Here is a 21,250-nt window from a genome sequence, read left to right on the forward strand (position 1 = left end):
AGTGTTTGAAAACACAAGTGGCAAATATAAACTATATACATAAATAGTTGTACAGTAAACCATTTGGGATACTAGGGAAAAAATATGATATACAAGTATAGCTGTTTACAATACAACTCTTTAGTTGCTGAACTTAATACATTTTAATTAATTCAGTTTGTCCTGTTAAGTACTGTTGTTTGTAAGCATCAGATTGTAGGGTTCAGATAAAAGACAGAGCATCTAGAAGCCTTCTAAAATGTGGAAAAGCTTTTTAGAATAATCAGTACAGTCTGGTACAAATCACTTTTCTATGTGTTTGACTAAGAATGAAATATATGAACACTAAGTATGTGGAGTGCCACTGGCATTATGTAAGGCTAAGCCCTCAGTTTCTGTGCTATTTTACAGGAAGCAAAGCAAATTGGTTTGAGTGGTAAAGCACAAATGTACCATAAGAGTTGAAAAAGGCATCTGCCTTTCTATGTCTCTTGCAAACTGTGGGAAAAAATAAAAACAGTCATCAGTAAATTTGGGCTTGGTGTGTGTCTAGAGCAATTTATGTGAGAGAAGACCTTTAATAGAAATAATACCTAACTTAGTAAGTGGGGTGTTTGAACCCACACTGCAGCCTGAGGCTAAAGACGTAGTGAAGCTGCAACCTTTCTTTTTCTGAGCTGTTGTAGCAGATGAAGGAGGGTAGCCACTTCTAAGTGACTGGCTCTTAATAATGTTTATTAATACTTAATTTTCTGTGTAGAAAGCTCTGTTTAGCTACATGTAATAGCTCTAAGATGATGATCAAAATTACCATACCATAGTCAATGGTTTTGTTTTGTATTTTTTGTTTCCTGGGTCTTATTTCTATCTGAGGATTGTAGATCCATGCTAGAATTTCTGCATTTCTCATTGCTGTCAAGTCCAAGTGATGCATAAATAAGCTGCTGTGAACTTCATAGAAATGGTTTGCTTGCTCTTCCATAGATTTAGGAATCTCTGTTTGATGTTTTTAGTTAACTATTTTAATTTAAGCTGTAATGGAATGAAATAGAAAAATGTCATTGTCTTCCCTGGGCTTAAAACAGTCTGTGTTGAGCTCTGAGATTTACCTCTGCAGTTTGCAAGAGGCTTCTTTCTTCTGCTGCTGATCTCTGTTGAAGACTTAATGCAATTCATTTTTATAAACATAGAGTCATATCAGGTAGCACAGCTTCATTGCCTTTTTTTCTTTTTTTCCTTTTTTTTTTTTTTCCTTTTTTTTCCCCCCCCTTTTTTTTCCCTTCTTTTTTTCCCCCCCTTTTTTTCCTTCTTTTTTTCTCCCCTTTTTTTTTCCTTCTTTTCCCCCCCCTTTTTTTTCCTTCTTTTTTTTCCCTTTTTTTTTCTTTTTTTTCCTTTTTTTTTTTTTTTTTCTCATGGGATACTGCTGCTCTCTGGTGGCATCTCTGAAACTGTCCCAAGGCCTGTTTATAAAGGGTCCTTTTAGCAAAACCCATCATACTGTGAGAATCAATATTTGCATGCAGCAAAATCAATTACAGTAGATGGGGTCCTATTCCTAGTCTGCAAATTATGCACTTTTGGCTATTGTTTTAAAGAGATGAAATAGTTCAATATCTCTTAATTGTTGAATTGGACATGATTTTAACTTTAAACTCAGTAGCTCCTTCCATTTAATACTGCTTTACTGGTCAAGCTTTTGTTGAGCTGTGACTGGCATTCCCCAGAGAGTTCTGTTATGCATTGCTGTGTTAGCCAATACAGTGATGCCTCCTTCCCTGTAATGAACCATTGCAAATATTCAGTAAATGTTATTTGATGTCTTAAGTAGTGCATAGCTAATAGACACATGTACATTATGAGGGAGTATGCTATATAATTTCAAATAGGCAACATTTCTATTGTGAAATGACAGTTTTCTCATGGTGTAAAACCAGACTAGACCTTCATAAGAAGTAGTTTAAAAGGATACATCTACTAGAATAAATATTGAGAGAATTAATTTGAACGTCGGGGGTAATAAACATTTTTTTTTCCATATTATGATTTTCATTCACCTTCCCAAAGACTTCTCATCAAACAAGTCCCTTGATATAATCTTGGTTACAGTATGTCCTGAGAACCAATCTAAGCACTGTATTGTGAAGAGCAAGAACACTGGCAGATTTTCATGATGTAGTCAGGCTTTCCAGCTTTGGTGCTTACAAGCACTGGTTGGTATTGTGCAGAAGGTTCTGACTGGCTCAAGGGAGACTTGCAGTTAGTATGTCAGTCATCTTATCAAGTATGTCTTCACTATGTCAGCCTGTAGGTTTTAAAAATGTTCTCTGAGGACTAATTAAAACTCAGTGACTAATGTTCATAGAGAAGAAATTATACACAGACAAAAATGCAATTTATATATTTACCTACATATAGAGTAGATAAGCAATAAGGCAACAGTATTTAGCCAGTATTGCCATAATTACTTCCTAGGAATATATTGCATATAAAAACTCTAAACTGAAGGTTTGAAAACAAGTCATAAAATCTGAACTGTTTCTCTGGGGAGTTAACTGCATGATGTATGTGAAGGATGGCTGTTAAGTGTAGTTTATGTATCAATTACATTCAGACTTTATTCTGCCACAGCAGTGGTGGCCAAGGTCTGGGATGAGATCCAGTAACAGACAGAAAGCCACAAGTTGAAATTAACTCCAAGCGAGGCTGATGTTACACTGACAAATTAGGTAGAGCACTTTGGAAAAAGTGAGGGTTGTTTTTATTTGGTATTACACATTTCTAGGTCAGGTTAGTCCACTCCAAAGCTTGAAAGTGTTCCTAGACTTCCACATAGCAGGAATGTCAGCAATGGCTCCTACCAACCCATGTTAAATTGCCATCTCATCAAGATAGATACAACTCAGCCTCTGTTATACTTCTCTCCAGAGGAAAAGCAACAGAGATGACAGCAGTGGCTGGGCATGAAGCCATAGCAACTCCAGAATGCTTCCATTTGTCTTATCAGAAGTCCTGGCTGTGCTTTGTTTTATATTTTAGGTTTCCACAGATCATTTAGACTGAAGGTCTTAGTCTTTGTTCCCGTGGCTGTTGATAGCTCAGGCCCATGGTATAGTAGTTCTTATCAGTGAAGGAGACAGTGTTCTTGAGGGCTTCCAGTGTTCTTGGGCTATGGAATAGTCTCAGCATGTTTGATGTTTGCCCAAATTCTTTTATGTTTTGGTGGTGCCTTGTGACATAAGTATTTATCTTTGCACACCTAAATTTATACTTCTATCACTAAGATCATCCCCCACAGTATTAGGCTGCAGGTATGACTTTTCTCTGGATGGAAATGAAAGGCTTTGGCAGGGAGAGAAAGGAAGATAAGGCCCTGACTAATAGTAAATTCTTCAGGAGTCACTTTAATACTAGTTTGGCATATTGGTATGGAAGGATCTCACCTGTACCACTTTGCCATTTTGCTCCTCTCTCTGGGGATCTAAACCACCTCTAAACCACCTCTGCATTCACGGGCATGACACATTGATCACATTGCTTGATGTGTAACTACAAGGTATAATTTCAAGAGTGCAATACCCACCCTCTCCACCCCCCAAAAAAATTAAATAGTAAACTGTTTGGCTTTTATAGTTGCTCTGTAACTGTGAATGGGTAACTTTGGTACTACTGACATCTTAACTAATGACTCTACTGGAAAAATCAAAATTTCTGTGCTGAGACTTTCTCCAATATAGATAGCTTTCTATTGTTTTGATAACAATGTATTCCTAGAGAAGTACTGGAAGCACTGTAGGATAACAATGTCTGTACAGAAAAAGTCAATTCTTCATACTCAGAGATCTGCTGTTTTCCAGCATCGCTTGCTTTAAGCCAGTATTTTGTTGTAATTGTTAGGCTTGGTATGCACTTGGAAATTTACTGATACAACTTAGAAAAAGTCTGAAATCTAACTGTCCAGGTGCAAGGCATGTATCTAGCAGGTACTGGTGCTGGAAGAACTGATAGAAATACCCTGGTGAGGTCAGGGATAGACACTGCTTGTATGGCTCCCTTGTGGCCAGCAGCCTTCCATGGTACCACTATAGAGATGGAATTGATATTTGGTTTATGTTATAGATTGCAAGTTGCAAAGCCAAGAGGTTAATTGTATGGTCTATTTGCTAATATTTTAAAATTTGAGTCATCAACTTTTTTTTGGAAGATTGCTTTCAGGAAAGTAAAACTTGAGATCGTTAGTTCCTCTGGAAATGAAAATAGGTGGATTTATTAGTTTAATTTCAGACAGATTGATTCATGTGTGTCCTAATCCAGTAACTAAGCACTTCAGTGTAACTGTGCTCTAGCTGAAAATGTAATTTTTTATGGATTAACATTTTTCTGTGAACATTATTTTTGTGTATTTCTACTGTAACAGAGGGCACTTCACAAGACACTTTTATGTTTTCATACATTTAGGGTAGTTCTGTAAAAATTTTGATAGTGGTGAGCATACTTGCTCAAACCATGAGCAAAACTGAGATTTCGGTCGCTTTTTAGTTCTCTAACATACCTACTCTAATATAAAGGAACAGTCTATTTTAAACCTCATTGGAGAGCTAATAGACATATTAAGAAGTCTGGGTAAAATAAACAGTTTACCTTCATGGTATTATGATATTGTTAAATATATTTTGACCTATCCTAATTGGGTACTTGGGTTAAACAAGGAAAATATTATATGGCAATTTCATATACAGAAGCATATGGACAGTAGCATGGTAATGAGCATATTCTCGCATGTAAAATGAGATAATTAGAACCAGAAGCTAAATAGTGTGAAGTTAAAAATATGAATGAGGTGGGGTTTGGTTTTTTGGTTTTTTGGTGGTTTTTTTTTTTTTAACCTGAAGTATGAAGGTAAATGTCCATTTTCCTTCTTCAAACTCCTTCGGCTGATTTCACCAGAACCTTTGTATCTACACCCTGCACTGAGAGTTGTTTGTTGTTTAATTTTTTTGTTTTGTTGTTTATTATGGGTTGATTGTTCATCTGTTTGTTTTCTTTCTGTGAGGGTAGGTGTAAAGAGCTCAGAATACAGCCTGGGAGAAATTGATGAAAGGGAAGAGATGAGTGTGCAACAGAGAGAGGACAGTGAAAGCACAAATAACTCTCTTGGGACAGGAGAGATTACTGCAGCCTTCAGCTCTGCTGAGGTACCACTGGAAATGGAAAAAAATAATCCTGCTTCATCAGCTTCAGTTCCCGGTAGTGTTTCTGTAGACAGCTCAGAAAGCTTCAAGGAAGAAAAACAAGAAAATATGAGCACAGATGGCAAGTAAGTACGTTTTGTGACAAAGAAAGGAGAATTGGGGAAGGAATGGGGGAGGCAAATAAAACGTAGAGTGCTGTTTCATTGTGGAGCACAGAATAGTGAACTGTCAAAGAGGAACGAGCTTAATATGCTTAACTTTCATTGTAGCATTCTTCTGTGCCCAGTAATTCATGAAGCTTTTCAACAGAATGACAAAGCAGTGTTCTGCAGGCTGTTCTGTTTAAGCCTTCCTTTCCTTACTACTCAGACAGCTGGACCCCAGAAAAGTTCAACCCTGATTTCAAATAATCGGTATATTTAATAGGGCAGTGTGCTGCAAAAAATGTTGATTGATTAATCAAATAAGAATTTAAAAATTCATTTCTAGAGTTGGGGAAAACCAGATAGATTGGCCATTTCTGTTCTTCCACAGTTATCTATTGCTTGCACATTTGTTTTGGCTTTAATTTTTCTTTTGTCTTTTCCTTATATGTCAGCCAGTTGTCTTGACCTGTCTGGATCCATCTGCTGTCAGGAAAGCAAGTTAATTCTTCTTTTTTGAAGAATAAACACTTTAGTTTTCTTAACAGCCCTTTTTTCCCTTCTGGTGATGATGTACCTCTGCCCTTCAGCATGTTTGTTAAACTACCTGACTCAGCAGGTTTCCAACATGAGTTAGTGCCTGCATGAAATAAATGTTGCATTGTCCAGAGAAGTCCCATTGTGTTAATGTAATTCACTGTTTCTCTGTTCCCTGGGGCAACTAAACCGGCTACTGTGCCCAATTTAAATTGAAAGAACTATTTCAGTTATTGTACAGAAGCCAAAATGTGTGAATGCTCCAGTAGCCAAAAACTTTCAAGGCATCACAGAGAGCTTTGACTTGCATATCAAGGGTGTTTTGTCAGTCCAGGGCTTCAGAAAAATCTTTAGTGCTCAGTCTTGAGAAATACTGTGCCAGGTGCTTGGGTGTTTCTGCTCTATGGGGATCTGTGAGGAGGAGGAGAACCAGACAAATGCTGTTTCTAAGTTGTCTTGCACTTGTGAATTATCAGACCTGTGCTATTGGACCAGTACAGCCAATGCTTCTTTTTTTGCTCCACTAACTTGCAATAGCTTTCAGGGCCTATAATTCTGGTGACTATCATCTAGCATGCACTGCACTCTTTGGCAATCCCTTCTTTCCAGAATTACCACAGGGATTTCAGAATGGGGACTAAAGTTTCTCTGACATTATATTTCTGGAACCTTTTAATAATTCTGATCTTTTATAAAAGGTCTAGCTACTTTGAAGAGCTCCTTTTTAATCAAACCAGGGATATGTGTAATATTCCAGTCAAAACCACTGATTTCTGTAGTGATACTCTGTGCTGTTCTGTGACTCTTGGGTTTTGCTTTTCTTTTTTTTTTTTTAAACAGTTCAGCCTGTTGTGAATATGTGTAGTTGAGTCCCTCAGCTGTGCTCAAGGGAATGGAGATATGCAAGACTAGGCAGTGCAGAACTGAGTTTTAAGTTTTTTCCAACAGTAATTTTGAGAGCATATGCTCCCAAAATGTCCTTGTTGAACACTTGCACTATATTTTGGACTGTACAAGCAACATGAGGATGGAAGGTTATTGGGGAATCTATGGTTTGAAATAATTCCCAGCAGATGTTTCAGTTTAAGGCACTGGCTCCTGACAGCTAGTATCTTTGATGTGACAAATTACTTGGAATGTTCATAATTTGTAACTATAGCCAGTAAGTGTCTTAAACAGAGATATAAGTTTGAAGTTGTAATAATTTTTAAAGATAAATTTCAAGCATTTTGAGCCTTTTTATGTACCTTTTAAAGTCAAGTTCTTAATATTCCCAGCGAAAAGAGGAGTTTTTGCAGCATTTATTTGTCTACCATGGTCTGAAGACAGAAATTATATGCATATGCAACAAGCCACATGTTTGGTGCTTATCTCTTTTGTTCTCAAAGTATTTCTTGAAAGGGGCAGAGAATTTTTTTGTTATATTTCGAAAAGTCCATAGTGAACATTTTCTGTGTTCATACGCATTCAGTGTCTCCTACAGCTTCATGCATGTCATGTTAGGGACAAAATCAAGGATATGTTTTACATGTTGGGGATGTCAGAAGCCTTCTCACTAAGAACACTTACATGAATGATAAACCATCACCTTTGTGGCTTAATTGAAACTGAGTTGTTACTGGAAAGGGGCTTGTTCAAACTACAAGTAAAAAGGAGAAGAGGGAAGGGAAGGGAAGCTGATCATCTGATTACACAGAAGAGAAGAAGCTGCATGTCATTTTGGTAAAAATCATAGCATCATTTCCTCGTTTCCTCTTGGGTTTTTTTTTTTTTTTTTGGTTTTTTGTTTTGGGTTTTTTCTTTTGTTGGTCTTTTTGCGTTTTGATTTTTTTTTTTTTTTTTTTTTTTTTTTTTAATACAATATAATCTATCCTGTTGAGTACTCCAGTGTTTGGCAGAGTGATTCTATTTTGTCCATCTGTGTTTGGAAAGTATTGCCAGTTCTCTTTCATTGTTTCTTGTGTTTTACTGAAATGAATGATACCAGCATATATTATGTACTGTGTGCTTTGCAGAGGACTACAGACTAAGATAAGCAGTGAGCAAGATGCATTTGAAAAAGACAGGAAGCTTAGAATTTTGGATCAACATAGAACCAATGGTGAGTAGTTCCCCCTCTTTTTAATACTTCAGAACAGTTCTGAAGAGAACTACTCCTTTGAAAAAAATTACAATACAGTCAAGTCTTGAATGTTTTCTTTGTGCTTTCTCTAGCTCTGGTGTATCCTCTTTGAGATGAGGTGACAAGAATTGACTGCGGTTTCATGGGGTTTTTTTAATTTTTTAAGATTACTTTCTACAGCAGGAGTGAAAGTTGCATTGTGCTGTTGTAGGACAGTATGGGTGGAGCAGTGCTGAGAAGGGGGAGGCTGAGCACTGAGACTATGCAGCCACATGCTGTGATTTGGGCACCAGAACACAGTGGGGAAGGAGAGGCCAATCATTGTTCCTTGCTTAGGAAGTTAGCATGAGTTTTCTGAATGAAAATGAAAATATTTTTAAACACAAATAGAACAGAGTAACATGATGATTTGAAAAGAAATTACGACATTATGACATCCTGTGCATCTAATGGATCATGTTTTTTTGCTGTAGATTAAGTGAACTGACTTGATACTATTTTTAAACCTTTTTGTGACACAGATTTTCAGTTTTATGTACTAGGCCTTCCATAGTCTTTTGCATTCAGTACACTTCTTTTATAAATCAAACAACATACTGTCCTGTTTATATGTGGCATAAGCTTTAAATGTCATTTTGTAAAATATTGAAATGAGGATAGACTTTTTTTCTTGCAAAATACCACCCTAAATGGTTATTCTTAGAGTTTAAATTTTCCTAATATTGTATTTTTTAAAAATTGACCCAAGTATTCCTGTGTTTTGGAGAGGACTATGTGTGTTTAGTCCATGGGTAGAAAACTGAATTATTAGACTTGTTAAACTGAAAAATTTGGAAAATTCCTTTTGTACATGTTTTCCTATTGCTCCCTTTTACAAATACATAAGGTATAGTTGACAACATTTATAATGTGAAAACTAAAGAATAGAAGCAACAAAAGTATGGAACTACATCAAAATTCCAGCTAGCTTAATACTGAATAGTCCTTGAGTTCCTGAGCCTATATAATCAATGGAAATATATAAGCACTTTTAAAATTATTCTAGAATAGCTTTTTCTATTAAGTTGATGCATGGCACCAGTAGTATGTTAATTAAAGAAGAATACCTGAGTAAGAATGCTATTATTTGGCAATGTTATTCACAGATAAGTATATCTTTAAATTGCCTTTCCAAGGAAAATTTTTCTATTAGTGAGGAGCCAGTCCCTATAGTTAAATACAGCAGACGTGGGGCTTTGTGATGTGAGGGGGAAGGCTGAATCTTTTCGGCATTTTTATTAATTTTGGAATCTCTCTTTAACTTAAAGATCACAGTGATACAAAACTCCTTCCAACAACAGAAGAAGGGAAAGAACTTCAGACAGCTGAAATTAAAACAGTAAATTTTAGAGAAAATAACAAGCTTGAAGTTGACAGACTATCAAACTGCCAGGCATGTAAAAATGATGTATCTGTAAGTCCTCAGAATTATCCTCAACTGATTCCAGAAAAGCAAAACAGCTTGGACATAGTGAAAACTCAGGATGTTGCAATTCAGACAGGTCCATCAGATAGCAATTTGGGAAGGACTAAACAGAAAGAAATTATCGTTCCTCAAGGTTATGAATCACCCACATTCAGAGGACTGACCACTCAATACAGCACAGATACAAACAGCCCACTTCAGGTGAGGCACGGAGTACAAGAGGATAAAGATACTTCAACAGAACAAAATCTTGAGAAACAAGAAGCAGCCTGTGAAAAAGTAATTCTGACAAAAGATCAGAGTCACCTTTGTATGAATGGAAGTAATTTTTCTCCACCAGACACAACTGCAAAGACTCCAGTTGGCTCTCCTGTAAGAGGACACCCTTTTTATAGACAGGATGCCAAACCTAAACCCAAGCCTGGTAATGAAATTACAAGAGATTACATACCAAAAATTGGAATGACTACTTACAAGATAGTGCCTCCAAAATCCTTAGAAATAATGAAGAGCTGGGAATCAGAAAGTCCATCAGATTATAAGGATCAAGAGGTATCTCCCTTGGAAAACTCTCTGAAGCATGAAGATCCTAAAGGACTCACAGTGCAAGCTGAAATTTCTTATCTTCCAAAAAGTGTGGGTCATCTGCAGACTGATTCACCAAATGAACCTGCTGCAAATAATCTGCTGCACAGAGTGAACAGCCTTTCTGAACATGTTTTGGTGTCTGGAGCTGAGATTACTTCTGACAGCAACCGGATGGAAATAGAGTCTTCCAAACAGCGTGTCCCACCGCTAAGCTTGGATAATACAAATGCATCTTCTGAGGCTCAGGACAAGTCAAACGTACTAAGTCCTACAACAAAGCCTAGTTCTTTTTATCTGCAGATGCAACGAAGAGCTTCAGGTCATTATGTGACATCTGCAGTTGCCCGAAGTACTGTTGTTGCTCCTAATTCCATTCAAAATGAAGTTAAAAATACAGAGATGGGAAAAAGAGTCTCATCACCTGATCCAACCTCTTTGTCTTTACATAAAGCAAGTGTTTCTTTTCCTCCAGCAGATGAAGGAGAAGTTGATGCTGAAAAAAAAATTGAATCCCCCATTTCACCTGTTAAAAGCAATAAACCTTCAAGTGTCCCCTCCTGCCCACCAGCACTGGTGAACCTAAAAACTTTAAGAACTTTTGCAGTTCCAAAGCCGTACTCCAGTTCGAGACCATCCCCTTTTGCTCTTGCTGTCTCATCTGCAGTCAAACGGTCACAGTCGTTCAGTAAGACCCGTACAATCACTAGCCCAGCACTGAGAGAGGAATCTCCGGTTGAACTCTCCTCTGCCACTTCAGCAGCTGAATCTTCCTTGGCTACCTCCATGCCTCAAGTGAAAAGCCCTTCCTTACAGACTGTAACAGGAGGGGCACAAAACAGTCTAATGGATAAGGTAAACTGTATTTCTAATATTGGTTGGCTGTTGATCTGCTGTCATCTTGTGTGACTAGTGTAGAGGCTGGTCTCTGAACTGTCCCCTGAGTTGTATTTATCCATTGTAAACCCCTTGTGGTGTCCAACAGTAGCACCACATCATAGTGAAGTACTGGGAATGTTGAAGTGAGAACTACTGCATTCAGATTACTAGAAATGATTATTTCTTCCCATAGTTAGTCGCCCCTCCTTTGGAGAACAGTAAATTAAATAGAATAATTCACACTGTTGATACCTATTTTTATGTTTGGAATATGTGTGATTTCTTCTTTATGGTTCTGTGTTCTGATTTCTTAAATTTAATTCTGAGTAGTGTGATCAACCTTCAAGTGATCGTGGCACAAACATACTTGGACAGGGCTATAGAATTTTGCTGGCATAATTATCTAAGGGAGAATTATGTGCTGTAGTGGAAATGTGGCTGATCTCTGAAATCTCTAATGAAGTAAACACTAGAATGGTGGCAGTTTGATGTGCAACCATGTGCCAGGTTGACTTAGTTTTCCATTTATGACTAATTCAGATTAAAGATTTTTGTTTTGGTTTTCCTCCCACTTTCTCCATTTACAGGAAGCCAGGAATGTGAACAGTGAGCAAAAGAGTCAGGTGCAGTCAGGTGCTTCCAGTGACCACCCACCCTCTGTCACTAAAAGACCAACTGCAATGACGTTTCAGCACTCTGACCCAGAACAGATCCATCAGAGCTTGATGGCTGCAATCCGCTCTGGAGAAGCTGCTGCCAAATTGAAAAGGGTGAGTTTTCATCATTGCATCCATACCAATGAATTCCTGGTAGTTCCTTCAAAATTACCATGCTGATGCCTGACACTAAAAGCACAAAGTGCTGCCAGGAGCTCCCCTAACAGTGGGAAGGAAGGAGAGGAAGAGAGTATTCTGCAGAATAAACTGGTGAATGCAGATGCAAAGCTTCACATCCATATTTTCAAACAGTACAAATCCAACCAAAAATCTTTCTGAAATTAATTGTAAATCTCAAAGTTATCATTTAAGTATCTCTTTAATAAAATCAGGAACATACCACAGGAAAAACGTGGATCTGTTGCAGGAGGTCCAGAGGAAGGCCACAAGAATGATCAGACAGCTGGAACAACTCTCCTATAAAGAAAGACTGGAGAGAGTTGGGGAACATCAGCCTGGAGAAGAGAAGACTTCAGGGTGCCCTTTTTGTGGCCATACAATACTTAAAGAAGGCCTATAAAAATAGGGGGCAAGTTTTTTAGCAAGGCCTGTAGCAATAGGACAAGGGACAATGTTTTTGAACTAAAACAGGGTAGATTCAGACTAGATATAAAGAAGAAATGTTTACAATGGGGGTGGTGAAACACTGGAACAGGCAGTTGCCTGATTTCTGGAAGAAATATTCAAGGTCAGGTTGGATGGGGCTCTGGGCAGTCTTATCTAGTTGAAGATGTCCCTGTGTATTGCAGGGGGGTTGGATTAGGTGACTTTTAAAAGTCCCTTTCAACCCAAACTATTCTATGATTCTATGATATTCAATTATTTGATTGCATTTATATGGTTTGAAGCGGTATGGTTTTAGACACTTGACAAGAAGCTTCACCCTAGACCCAAAGGAGGTGCAATCTTTTGCAGGCAGATAACACACAGAAGTTCTAAAGAGTAAATTTTTCTATTTACAAGATTCTTATCAGCCCCTTAATTCTTCTTAAATGTACCTCAAGCCTCCTGCTGCTCTTTCATATCAGTAGTAAGATAATTTTTAATGTTTTGTCAACAGGCTTGGTAGGACCACCTTTACCTCCCCTGCAGGTTAGAACTGTGGATTAGTCTTTCCTTTCTTTCTCTTAAAATTCACCTATATTTCTCTCAATTGCACGCTTTAAAAATTTGTATTGTTTTAAATTTGTAAACAGACAATTTCTCACACAAAGCTTTCTTGACCCATCATTAGTATTTTGTGTTCAGTATAGAGGAATAATATATCATTGCAAAATGTTAAAGAAATTAAGTAATTTCTCTCTCTCTTCCCTTTCCAACTTGAAAGAACTGAATTATGTGTGGTAGGTGAATGTGAGGTAGTTGTTTGGGGTTTTTTGGTGGTGGCTTTTTTTTTTTTTTTTTTTTTGTTTTGTTTTTATGGAAATCTCTCATACTCAGTGGATGGTTAGATAATATAACAATACATTTTATACTTAAGGTTTTGTTTCAGTGTAGCACTGTAATGGCCTCTCTTAAGCTTGTAGTTCTCCCATCTTTTCTATACTTTCAGTTTCTTGGGAAGGTTACAACCATGCTCAAGTAGGTTTTGACCTCTAGTCAGTAAAAGTAGCATGTAATGCACTGCAGTATTACTTCTAACTACATATCACTAACCACAGCCATTTAAAAAACAGTTTAACATTAAGTAAATGCTGTAGTGTTCAGTGTCACTTGGAGATCAAATCTGTCTGTTCTACCAGAAATATTGTTTGGATTTTGCTTGCATCTATTTTCATTAAGGGGTTATTTTTGCTCCAATTCCTCAAATTTCCTTCAATACCTAAGTACCTTCTGACTAATACTGAACTTTAATTATTTTGCATAGTGTGTGAACTTTGTTTTATGATACTATGGGAAATGTGAATAGGCATGGTTGTTGGTGAGGACAGGGTTATACTTTTAAAGAGAAATTCCAATAATGAAGATACTGTAAACACAAAAAAACCCATTCTGAAACATAGAAATATGAAACAGGCTTAAAAAAACCCCAGAAACACACATACAATTATTCAATTTTATGTTTAAGATGGAGAACTGGCAGTAGTAAAAAAAACATAGAAATCAGGCATTCTGCAGCAATAGGTTACTAGCTGCACTCAGTAAAAGGTGAAATAATCTAAAGGTGAAATGATCTATTTTAATTGTCAATGAGGTTTGTCAGGTGCTTGCTTCTCTTTTTACCTCTCACCATATTTTCCCTTCTTTTGGTTCTGTGAGGGAATCATTAACAAAAAAATGCTGGGACCCCTAGGCAAATTCTTTATCTCCCCCCACCCCCACCCTGTTTTACTCAATATGTTGTGAGTATGCAATGCTGAGATCTGTGGACTTTTGTGTTGCTGGTCTTTTCTATTCAATAGGGCCCCCAGTAATTAGTAACCTAAAATGGGTCAAGTGAGGTTTCTTTTGAATAATTTTTCTCTTCAGAATGTTTTTGTTGTGTTCAGAAAACTGTAAGCTGTGGTATGTGGTTTGCATGGCTGTGGAGCATCCACAGCTCCTTTTAACTCCAGCTGGAGTAGTTGGTTTATGCAGTTCCCCTGAAAATCCAGTCTTTGCTATCTATCCAAGAAGCTGTAACTTGCTCCTGATAAAAGAAATGTATCTATGGTATAAAGGAGTGTCAGAAGATTTTGCTAGAAATAAAAAGTGTTTGGTTTAGTTATGTGCTTTCAAGCATTTCTTTGCAAGCAGGTCTAGAGAAGGACTAAAAATTATGCATGTCTTCGATAGTTATACATGGAATTTTTAGATAGGATAAAATACATTTTTCAGTGGTATCTTACATTTCTGCTCTGTAGTGTTCAGAAATCACAGAGGAGGTCTTTCATTGTGATGAGAAAAATGCTAACTGGAGTAACAGTTTTTCTGTTGCCTTGAAGTAATACTCTGTAACAAGCTACAGAGACAAGAGGATGTAAAGTTAGGTTAATATTCTATCTTTTTTTTCTCCTCTTTTCTTTCCCCCCCTGCCTGCAGGTTGGTCCTCCATCAAACACCGTATCTGTCAACGGAAGAGCCAGGCTTAGTCCTTTGTATTCCACAGAAGCAAAAACTAATCACTAGATATTATACCAAATATTTCGCACTTTACTACTGCTTCATAGGCCGACTTAATACTAACTACAATTTTTGGAATGTGTAAATGCAAGTATATGTTAATATATTGTTGACAATTGTTTTAGGAATTTCAAGCTGGGTCTTTTGATGCCTTGGAAATATTATTAGAATGTGTAAATTATGGTAATATTTTGCCTTTTTCTCTTTATAAAGCTGACTATGCTGCTAAAAAGATTTAAGAGAAGGTGCAGATGAGCTTTGCTTATGTTAGAAGGAGATTAAATTTTCTTAATTTTAGCCTTCAAGAGTGAAAAATATGTATGTAGCACTATGCTGAAACTACAGATTTGAAGCAATCTAATCAATTTTTGATCGTTAATTTCCAATTCTGTATTACATTAATGGAATGTCTCAACTGAAATCTATCACATGCTGCCTCCATATTACTTTGTTAAATTAAATTTGTTATTAGTAGAAAATCTTAATGATATGTAATGCTTTGTTTCTCTTAAAAAATTGGGTGGTTTTGTTTCTTCAGCTGAGAGTAGTTGGGATAGATATTTTCAATTTTTTAATCTCCTTTAATTTTTTCCTGGTAGCACACAAAAACCCCAAGAACCCAGGACATAAATTATTGGAAATTTTTGTACTACTTAGAAGCTTATTTCTTAACTGTAGCACTACATGATGTTTCTCCTCTATTCTTTGACTACATGTATATAGTATTTACCTAGCACTTGGATAAGCAATACTTTTTGTGAACTAGATATATTTTGAAGTAGTCATCAGCATAAAGTCACTTACTGATAATATGCAAATTCCAGTTTTGATACTTAATGAAACAGAAGAAATCTCTTTTCACTGGAAGTATGGCTAAAGAATGAACTGCTTTGGACCTATTAATGTAAAATATTTTAATCTCAAAACAGCACAATAACACATTTACACAACATTCTTGTGTCTATTTATAGATTAAGCATTAAATACCAAGATGGGAATATATATATATATTAAAAAACCCCTTCATTTTATATTTTATCTATTTTCTATAATTCTTATCAAGGTTATACATTCTGGGGAGAGGGGTAGAAATATGACCACACTCATGGTAGAATAGCTAAATAATGGATGCATGCAGTAATTGCTGGGTTATTTGCCATATTAAAATATTTTCTTGTTGGACTTGATTGAAATCAAATAATTGTATTTAGTTTCTATTCTTTAACAATATATTTATTTTGTACTTTAGAGACATTCTGTAATTCAGTTTCAGAAACTGATCTATATGTGCATTTCAAAGGGTTATTAATCGTTTGCTGCCAGGTTTTTGTGCAATAATCTCAGAGGTCTCATTACTTTTCTAGTACAGAGTCAATTATTGATTACAAATAACAGTGTTAACTTAATGCTGAAACCCTTCAAGGAATGTTTTGGTAAATAAAAATTCATAAAGAGAACTGATGAACATTTGTTCACTGCTGTTCTCTAATGTTTTCTTTCCTATATCTTAGTCCCCTGCCAATGTACATAACCACTTCCAACTCCATTTTGTTCTTGCTTCCCAGCAAGAGCTAAATCCAAGAGTGGGGGGAACCCACATGGGGTTCACAATCTCTGTTTCAGAGTCTTCCTGCAAAATAACACTTCATCATTCACTTAAAAATAGTGAGATAGAAGAGATAGGATTTTTTTCTAGTTTCTAACTGGAGCTTACATTCTAGATTTAACTGTGTCTTGAGGGACAGACTTGAAAATTGTAACTCTCCCAGGACTCCAGTGTCTGTGTCCATTGTAATATTTGAGCGTGTTTTAAGCATTCCTATACAACATGATGATCAGTAACTGCCACAAAGAAGCTGCACTGCAAGAGGAATCTCCTTGTTTGTACTTTGGGTGCTAGGGGTTTACTTGTTTTTCCTCAAACCTTTTCAGTCTCTGCCAAGGTGACTAAAATTTTTTTATAGGACTAATTTAATCTCCACCTGTGGTAATACAAATCTGCTTGACATTGCACTATTTCAACCAAATCGGTGGAGACCAATTATTCTGATTAGGGGAGAAGATCAAATAACCTTGCTTTGTTCTTGTTGTCTTTGATTTTGACTACAGAACAACTCTGGTGCACGTTCCTTATCCCGCATGTTGAAAGTACATTGCCCTTTTATATGAACTCCTGAAGGCAAAGAACCTCTTATGTAAAAGAAATTAAAACTAAAAACACCTGGCTTGAATTTTGGCGTTTCTTGTCTTTGCATCTGAACTTGCTTGATAATGAACTGCAATGTCTGCACTCAATAGCACTTCGAAACTCTTCTACTGTGATTTTCTGTTACTAGCTAGCAATACTGTTTAGCAAAACTTTCTTTCCCCTTCTTCTGGTATATATATGACAATTTAAAATCTTGATATTGTATATCTAGATGCTATTTTTTTCTTATAGTCTTGTATTAAATACAACAGAAGGATGCTTGTTAATGAACTTAACATGTTTATTCATTGTTCAAACAAGAAAACATTTCTGTTCAAGTAATGAGTGTTTCTTGCAGCTGCATGCCTAAGTTAGACAGCAGTAAATTTCCCTTACATGAGGGAAAACAGACTGTTTTTAGGACAAGATTATGTACAGTTTGGGCAACCTGTATTAGAGATGTCTTCCAACAGAAAGTAGATATTTATGTCATACTACTTATAATCCCATTGCTGCTCTTGCATGGCAGTCAATATGTTTTAGTCCTGATATTGCAGGAAATGAGTGCCAGTGCAAGTGTGCAGAGAAAATAGCAGATCCCAGTAGAAGTGAGCTATGATGTTCTTTGAAGAAGTAGCACATGTAGCCTGATGGGATATAGGTCTGTCTCAGACTCCAGGACTTTTTAAGTAAAAAAGGGCTAGGAAAAGGAGAGACTGTAGCAATGATCTCTTTGGTTATTATGGATGATACTATTTTTATTTCTCCTGTGGATTCTTCCACAGTCTTATAATCAAGACTTCAGACATACTTGAAGAATGGAGCGCTTTTGCTGGGAGAGCATCACCAGATAGTATTTGGAAATGTTGTTGTGATTAGAGATTTTAAGGCCAAGTCAAGAGCTCTCGTATTTGCAGCTGAAAGATGTTAAACCACTGGATGTCTACATTTTGGGGAAGTATATTTAGTACTCAGTGCCCTATTTTTTCCAGCTACTCTGATTTGTGCCCTAGCATTATTGTAGCACTCAACATGAACATCTATGAGCACAAGGAAGACATTAAAAGGACATGGATATGGACCAAGAGGCACGGGATCACACAGGTAAAGGATGAGAATATGACATGAGAGCAACTAATGCTTTTAATTTTAAGTTAAAGTTAAATTAAATTTTACAGGAACCTGTTTTCAGCCAAAGCAAACCTTTTAAGAGCTGCAGAAGAGGTCAAAAAAATTATGTTAAACAGAAACAAAGACAAGATGCTGTTGAGCAGTGGGGTGTACAGCCCTGTATCTAACACTTGGCCAGAATGCATCTATCATCTGTTGGATAATTACAACTAGACTGAAGAATAACTGTAGATTACTAAGTTGATGGGTCAGAAGCCAAGTAAATAGAGCTCTTTGCAGAAGGGAAAATATGCCTTAATTTAATTGTTCATGTCCATGCTAACAGAGTGTGAGGCTGAAGTTAAAATAGTGTGTTTTGACCAGGGTTGTCATCTTCACAGGCTCAACTGCTTCTGGGTACTGTGAATGGTCTGAGTTTCTGAAGCTGCAATGTTCTGTTCAGTTTAGCTGCTGACTGGGCAGATGAATCTGAAACATCACTTGTATGCAAATGTCTTGTGAAGTTTGTTTCCATGATTAAGCAGAGCTCTAGCAATACCAGTGGAAATGGTTCACAGCTCTTAACTGAAAATTGTTTTCTATGTATATTTTTTTATACAATACAATTGAAAATTACAGGTAAGATGGATGTTTTTTTCTTTGCAATTTCATATTAGGTTTCTTTGTGAGAGGGAAAGTGTCCTTGTTAAAATGACAAAAAATATGCAAGTAACAGGTACACTTTTAAAAAACACTGAATTTTGCTTTGTCTTCCTTTCAAGAACTGTGTGACATGGTAGCTACCACAGAAACTATTTGTAAAGAGTCTGTACATAAAGTTGTATTATTTTTTGTCAGCTGTTCCTGCTCTTTAGCAAAAGCACTTAACACCTTAATATTCCTGGTGTTTATATGTATTCAAGGAGCAGATTTGGAAGAGTTGTAGTTTTCTCCTTTAGCTGTATTAAACCTCACAGGCACATAACAATAAAACAGCTGGTGTTAAGTGAAAGAGTAGATGAACACTTTTCTTCCTCCTCCCTCCATCACCCTGGAAAGACCACTAAAAGTGTCTTAGTTATTTCTAAATTATTCAAAACACTTAAGAGAATAAAATTACAAGGAGGAGGAAGGACAAAGGGAAGAGGCAGCTAAAAAAGAAGAGTAATTCTGCTCATCTTGATCTGGAGCATCCCCATTTCTGTGAGGACTGGCAGAAAGGATATTTTTGTTCCTTGCCCATTTAATGCACAAAGTAGTAATCTTCTACAGGCAAATTATCACTTCAGGAATGACTTCACCTGCTCCCCAGTGGAAGATGTTGAATGAGTTTAGTATTCTTCAGCAGTGCCTTAAAATAGGAAGTGCTGCTCCTGCCCCCATCTTTCATATTTTTTGTTTTCTGTTTAGGCTTCAGAGTTCTATAAATACTGTATTGAAAATGCAGTCCTGTACAGGACAGGATTGCTACATATTTTCTATTGTAGTAATGAAAGAAAAATTCTTAGCCTTGGGAAAGGGAGATATCATTATGAGAAGGACACTAGAACTTTTTTGTCATTTCAGAGAGACTACACATGTGTAACTTAGGGCCTGGACATAACAAGGGGGCTATTTTCACTCCAGTAGAAGTAGATAGAACTCCAGTGCCAAGAAGACTCCAAAAGCTGGATTTGAATGTAAGTTGCTAGTTCCTCTGTGAACTTCTCAAACTTAGAGAATGCTCTTGTGCCAGTAACATACTGCAGCCAATGTGATTATTCACAAACGCCAGTGACATTTACTAGGTATCAATTTGGGGATTGTATAAAGTGTATTTTTTGTGGGTTTATTTGTTTTTATATCAGCTGCTGCATATGAAGAACAACTGTCTTCTCTTTCAACAAACAATCTGCTTGGCAATTTCCAAAGAGTGTTTCCTTTAGTTGGGCAGTCCCAAACAATGCTTAGATCAGTTTACAGGTAAGGTAGGAAACTAATTCTTAGTCTTTTCCTTAATCATTTGAACACTCCATAGTAAAAGAGATGAAGAGGATGAAGAAAACTCAATCCATCAGAGTGGCAGACTAGGTGTTTCTAAAGAATACACTCTATATACTCTCATTCTGTATATGAGCTGAGATTTAAGGGATCACAAACTATAAGCTTGATGCAGAAATTACTGCATGAGGCTCATATAGTATTAGCACTGCACAGGGTTCACAGGGATCACAGTGGTACCTTATTTTCATATGAGTATCAGATACCTGAATTCCTACAGATAATATTGGAAGAAGAGTGTACTCCATCAAAATTCATATCAGAAAATGTTTATTTTGAAGTAAGCTGATGCTGAAGCAGTGAGGGGACAACATAAAATATAGTAATGTATTATAAATAGTGAGGTTTAACTGAGAAGACAAAACCTAAGGCTCTGTGAGTACTTTAAAGCCAGGTGACAGTTTTTTGTTCAAATAAGAATTGGAATAATTTGAAATGCTGCAACTGAAATTTGTGTATAATTGTTTTGTATTTATCACTCAAGTGCAGAGTAGCATTAGAGTGCTGTAGAACAGTCTTTTGCAAATGTCAAAGCAAATTTAGGTACAGAGAATGTAGTTACTTAGAACTGGAGAGCTCTACAGAACTTCGTCACATCTAGTAACTGAGAAGAGCTTTTAGTCTTTTTCATCCCATTTTTTATAAATAGACAAATTTTAAATGCAGCGGAGTTTTCTAATACTGTTTAACAATCTGCAATGCAGGAAGTCAAAAGGCAAAACAACCAGCCTCAATTAATGCTCACACAGTGAGTTGTTTAGTCTTTCCTCTGAGTACTAAGCAGCACTGACCTTGCTTACCCTTTGGAATTTTATAACATCATAGACAATGCAATGAGAACATGCTAAAGTTCAGTACATAAAAGAAAATTTTCAAAAGTGACAGATTAGTTAAAAGAATAGAAATATTATAGAGTTGGTTTGCATACATGGTAGTGAACATCCAGAGGAGTAAAGGAGCTGAAGCATTCAGTCAGCTCAGTTCAGGGGGACAAATAAATCCACAGAACTTGAAGCTGCAACAGCCAGTAGTGGCTATTAACAAGTATAAGTGTACTTAGTGTACTAGTGCTGCTGTACATTAACCACTAGTGTTTACCTATTAATGGTTAATATATTTATAGTTGAAAAAATAATAAAAAAACTATTGTTTGACTCAGTTTCATACTTTCCTCTCAGCTATATGGGTGTCTGGT

The 21,250-nt window shown here is 36.6% G+C and overlaps 1 protein-coding gene across 16 annotated transcripts in view; it reads left to right on the plus strand.

The window, feature by feature from the left end:
• Positions 1-17,196, plus strand: part of COBLL1 (cordon-bleu WH2 repeat protein like 1) — an 80,010-nt gene extending 62,814 nt beyond the window's left edge. For all 16 annotated transcript variants that reach the window (XM_071747479.1, XM_071747480.1, XM_071747484.1 and 13 more), the window contains 5 exons: positions 5,035-5,293; positions 7,864-7,949; positions 9,278-10,875; positions 11,487-11,669; positions 14,637-17,196. In XM_071747479.1, coding sequence (XP_071603580.1) covers positions 5,035-5,293; positions 7,864-7,949; positions 9,278-10,875; positions 11,487-11,669; positions 14,637-14,723 — 2,213 coding nt within the window. In that variant the 3' untranslated portion in view covers positions 14,724-17,196. The remainder of the gene's footprint in view (positions 1-5,034; positions 5,294-7,863; positions 7,950-9,277; positions 10,876-11,486; positions 11,670-14,636) is intronic.
• The last annotated feature ends 4,054 nt before the right edge of the window (positions 17,197-21,250 follow it).

The sequence above is a fragment of the Heliangelus exortis genome, chromosome 6 (genome assembly GCF_036169615.1).
Source record: "Heliangelus exortis chromosome 6, bHelExo1.hap1, whole genome shotgun sequence".
NCBI lineage: Eukaryota > Metazoa > Chordata > Aves > Apodiformes > Trochilidae > Heliangelus > Heliangelus exortis.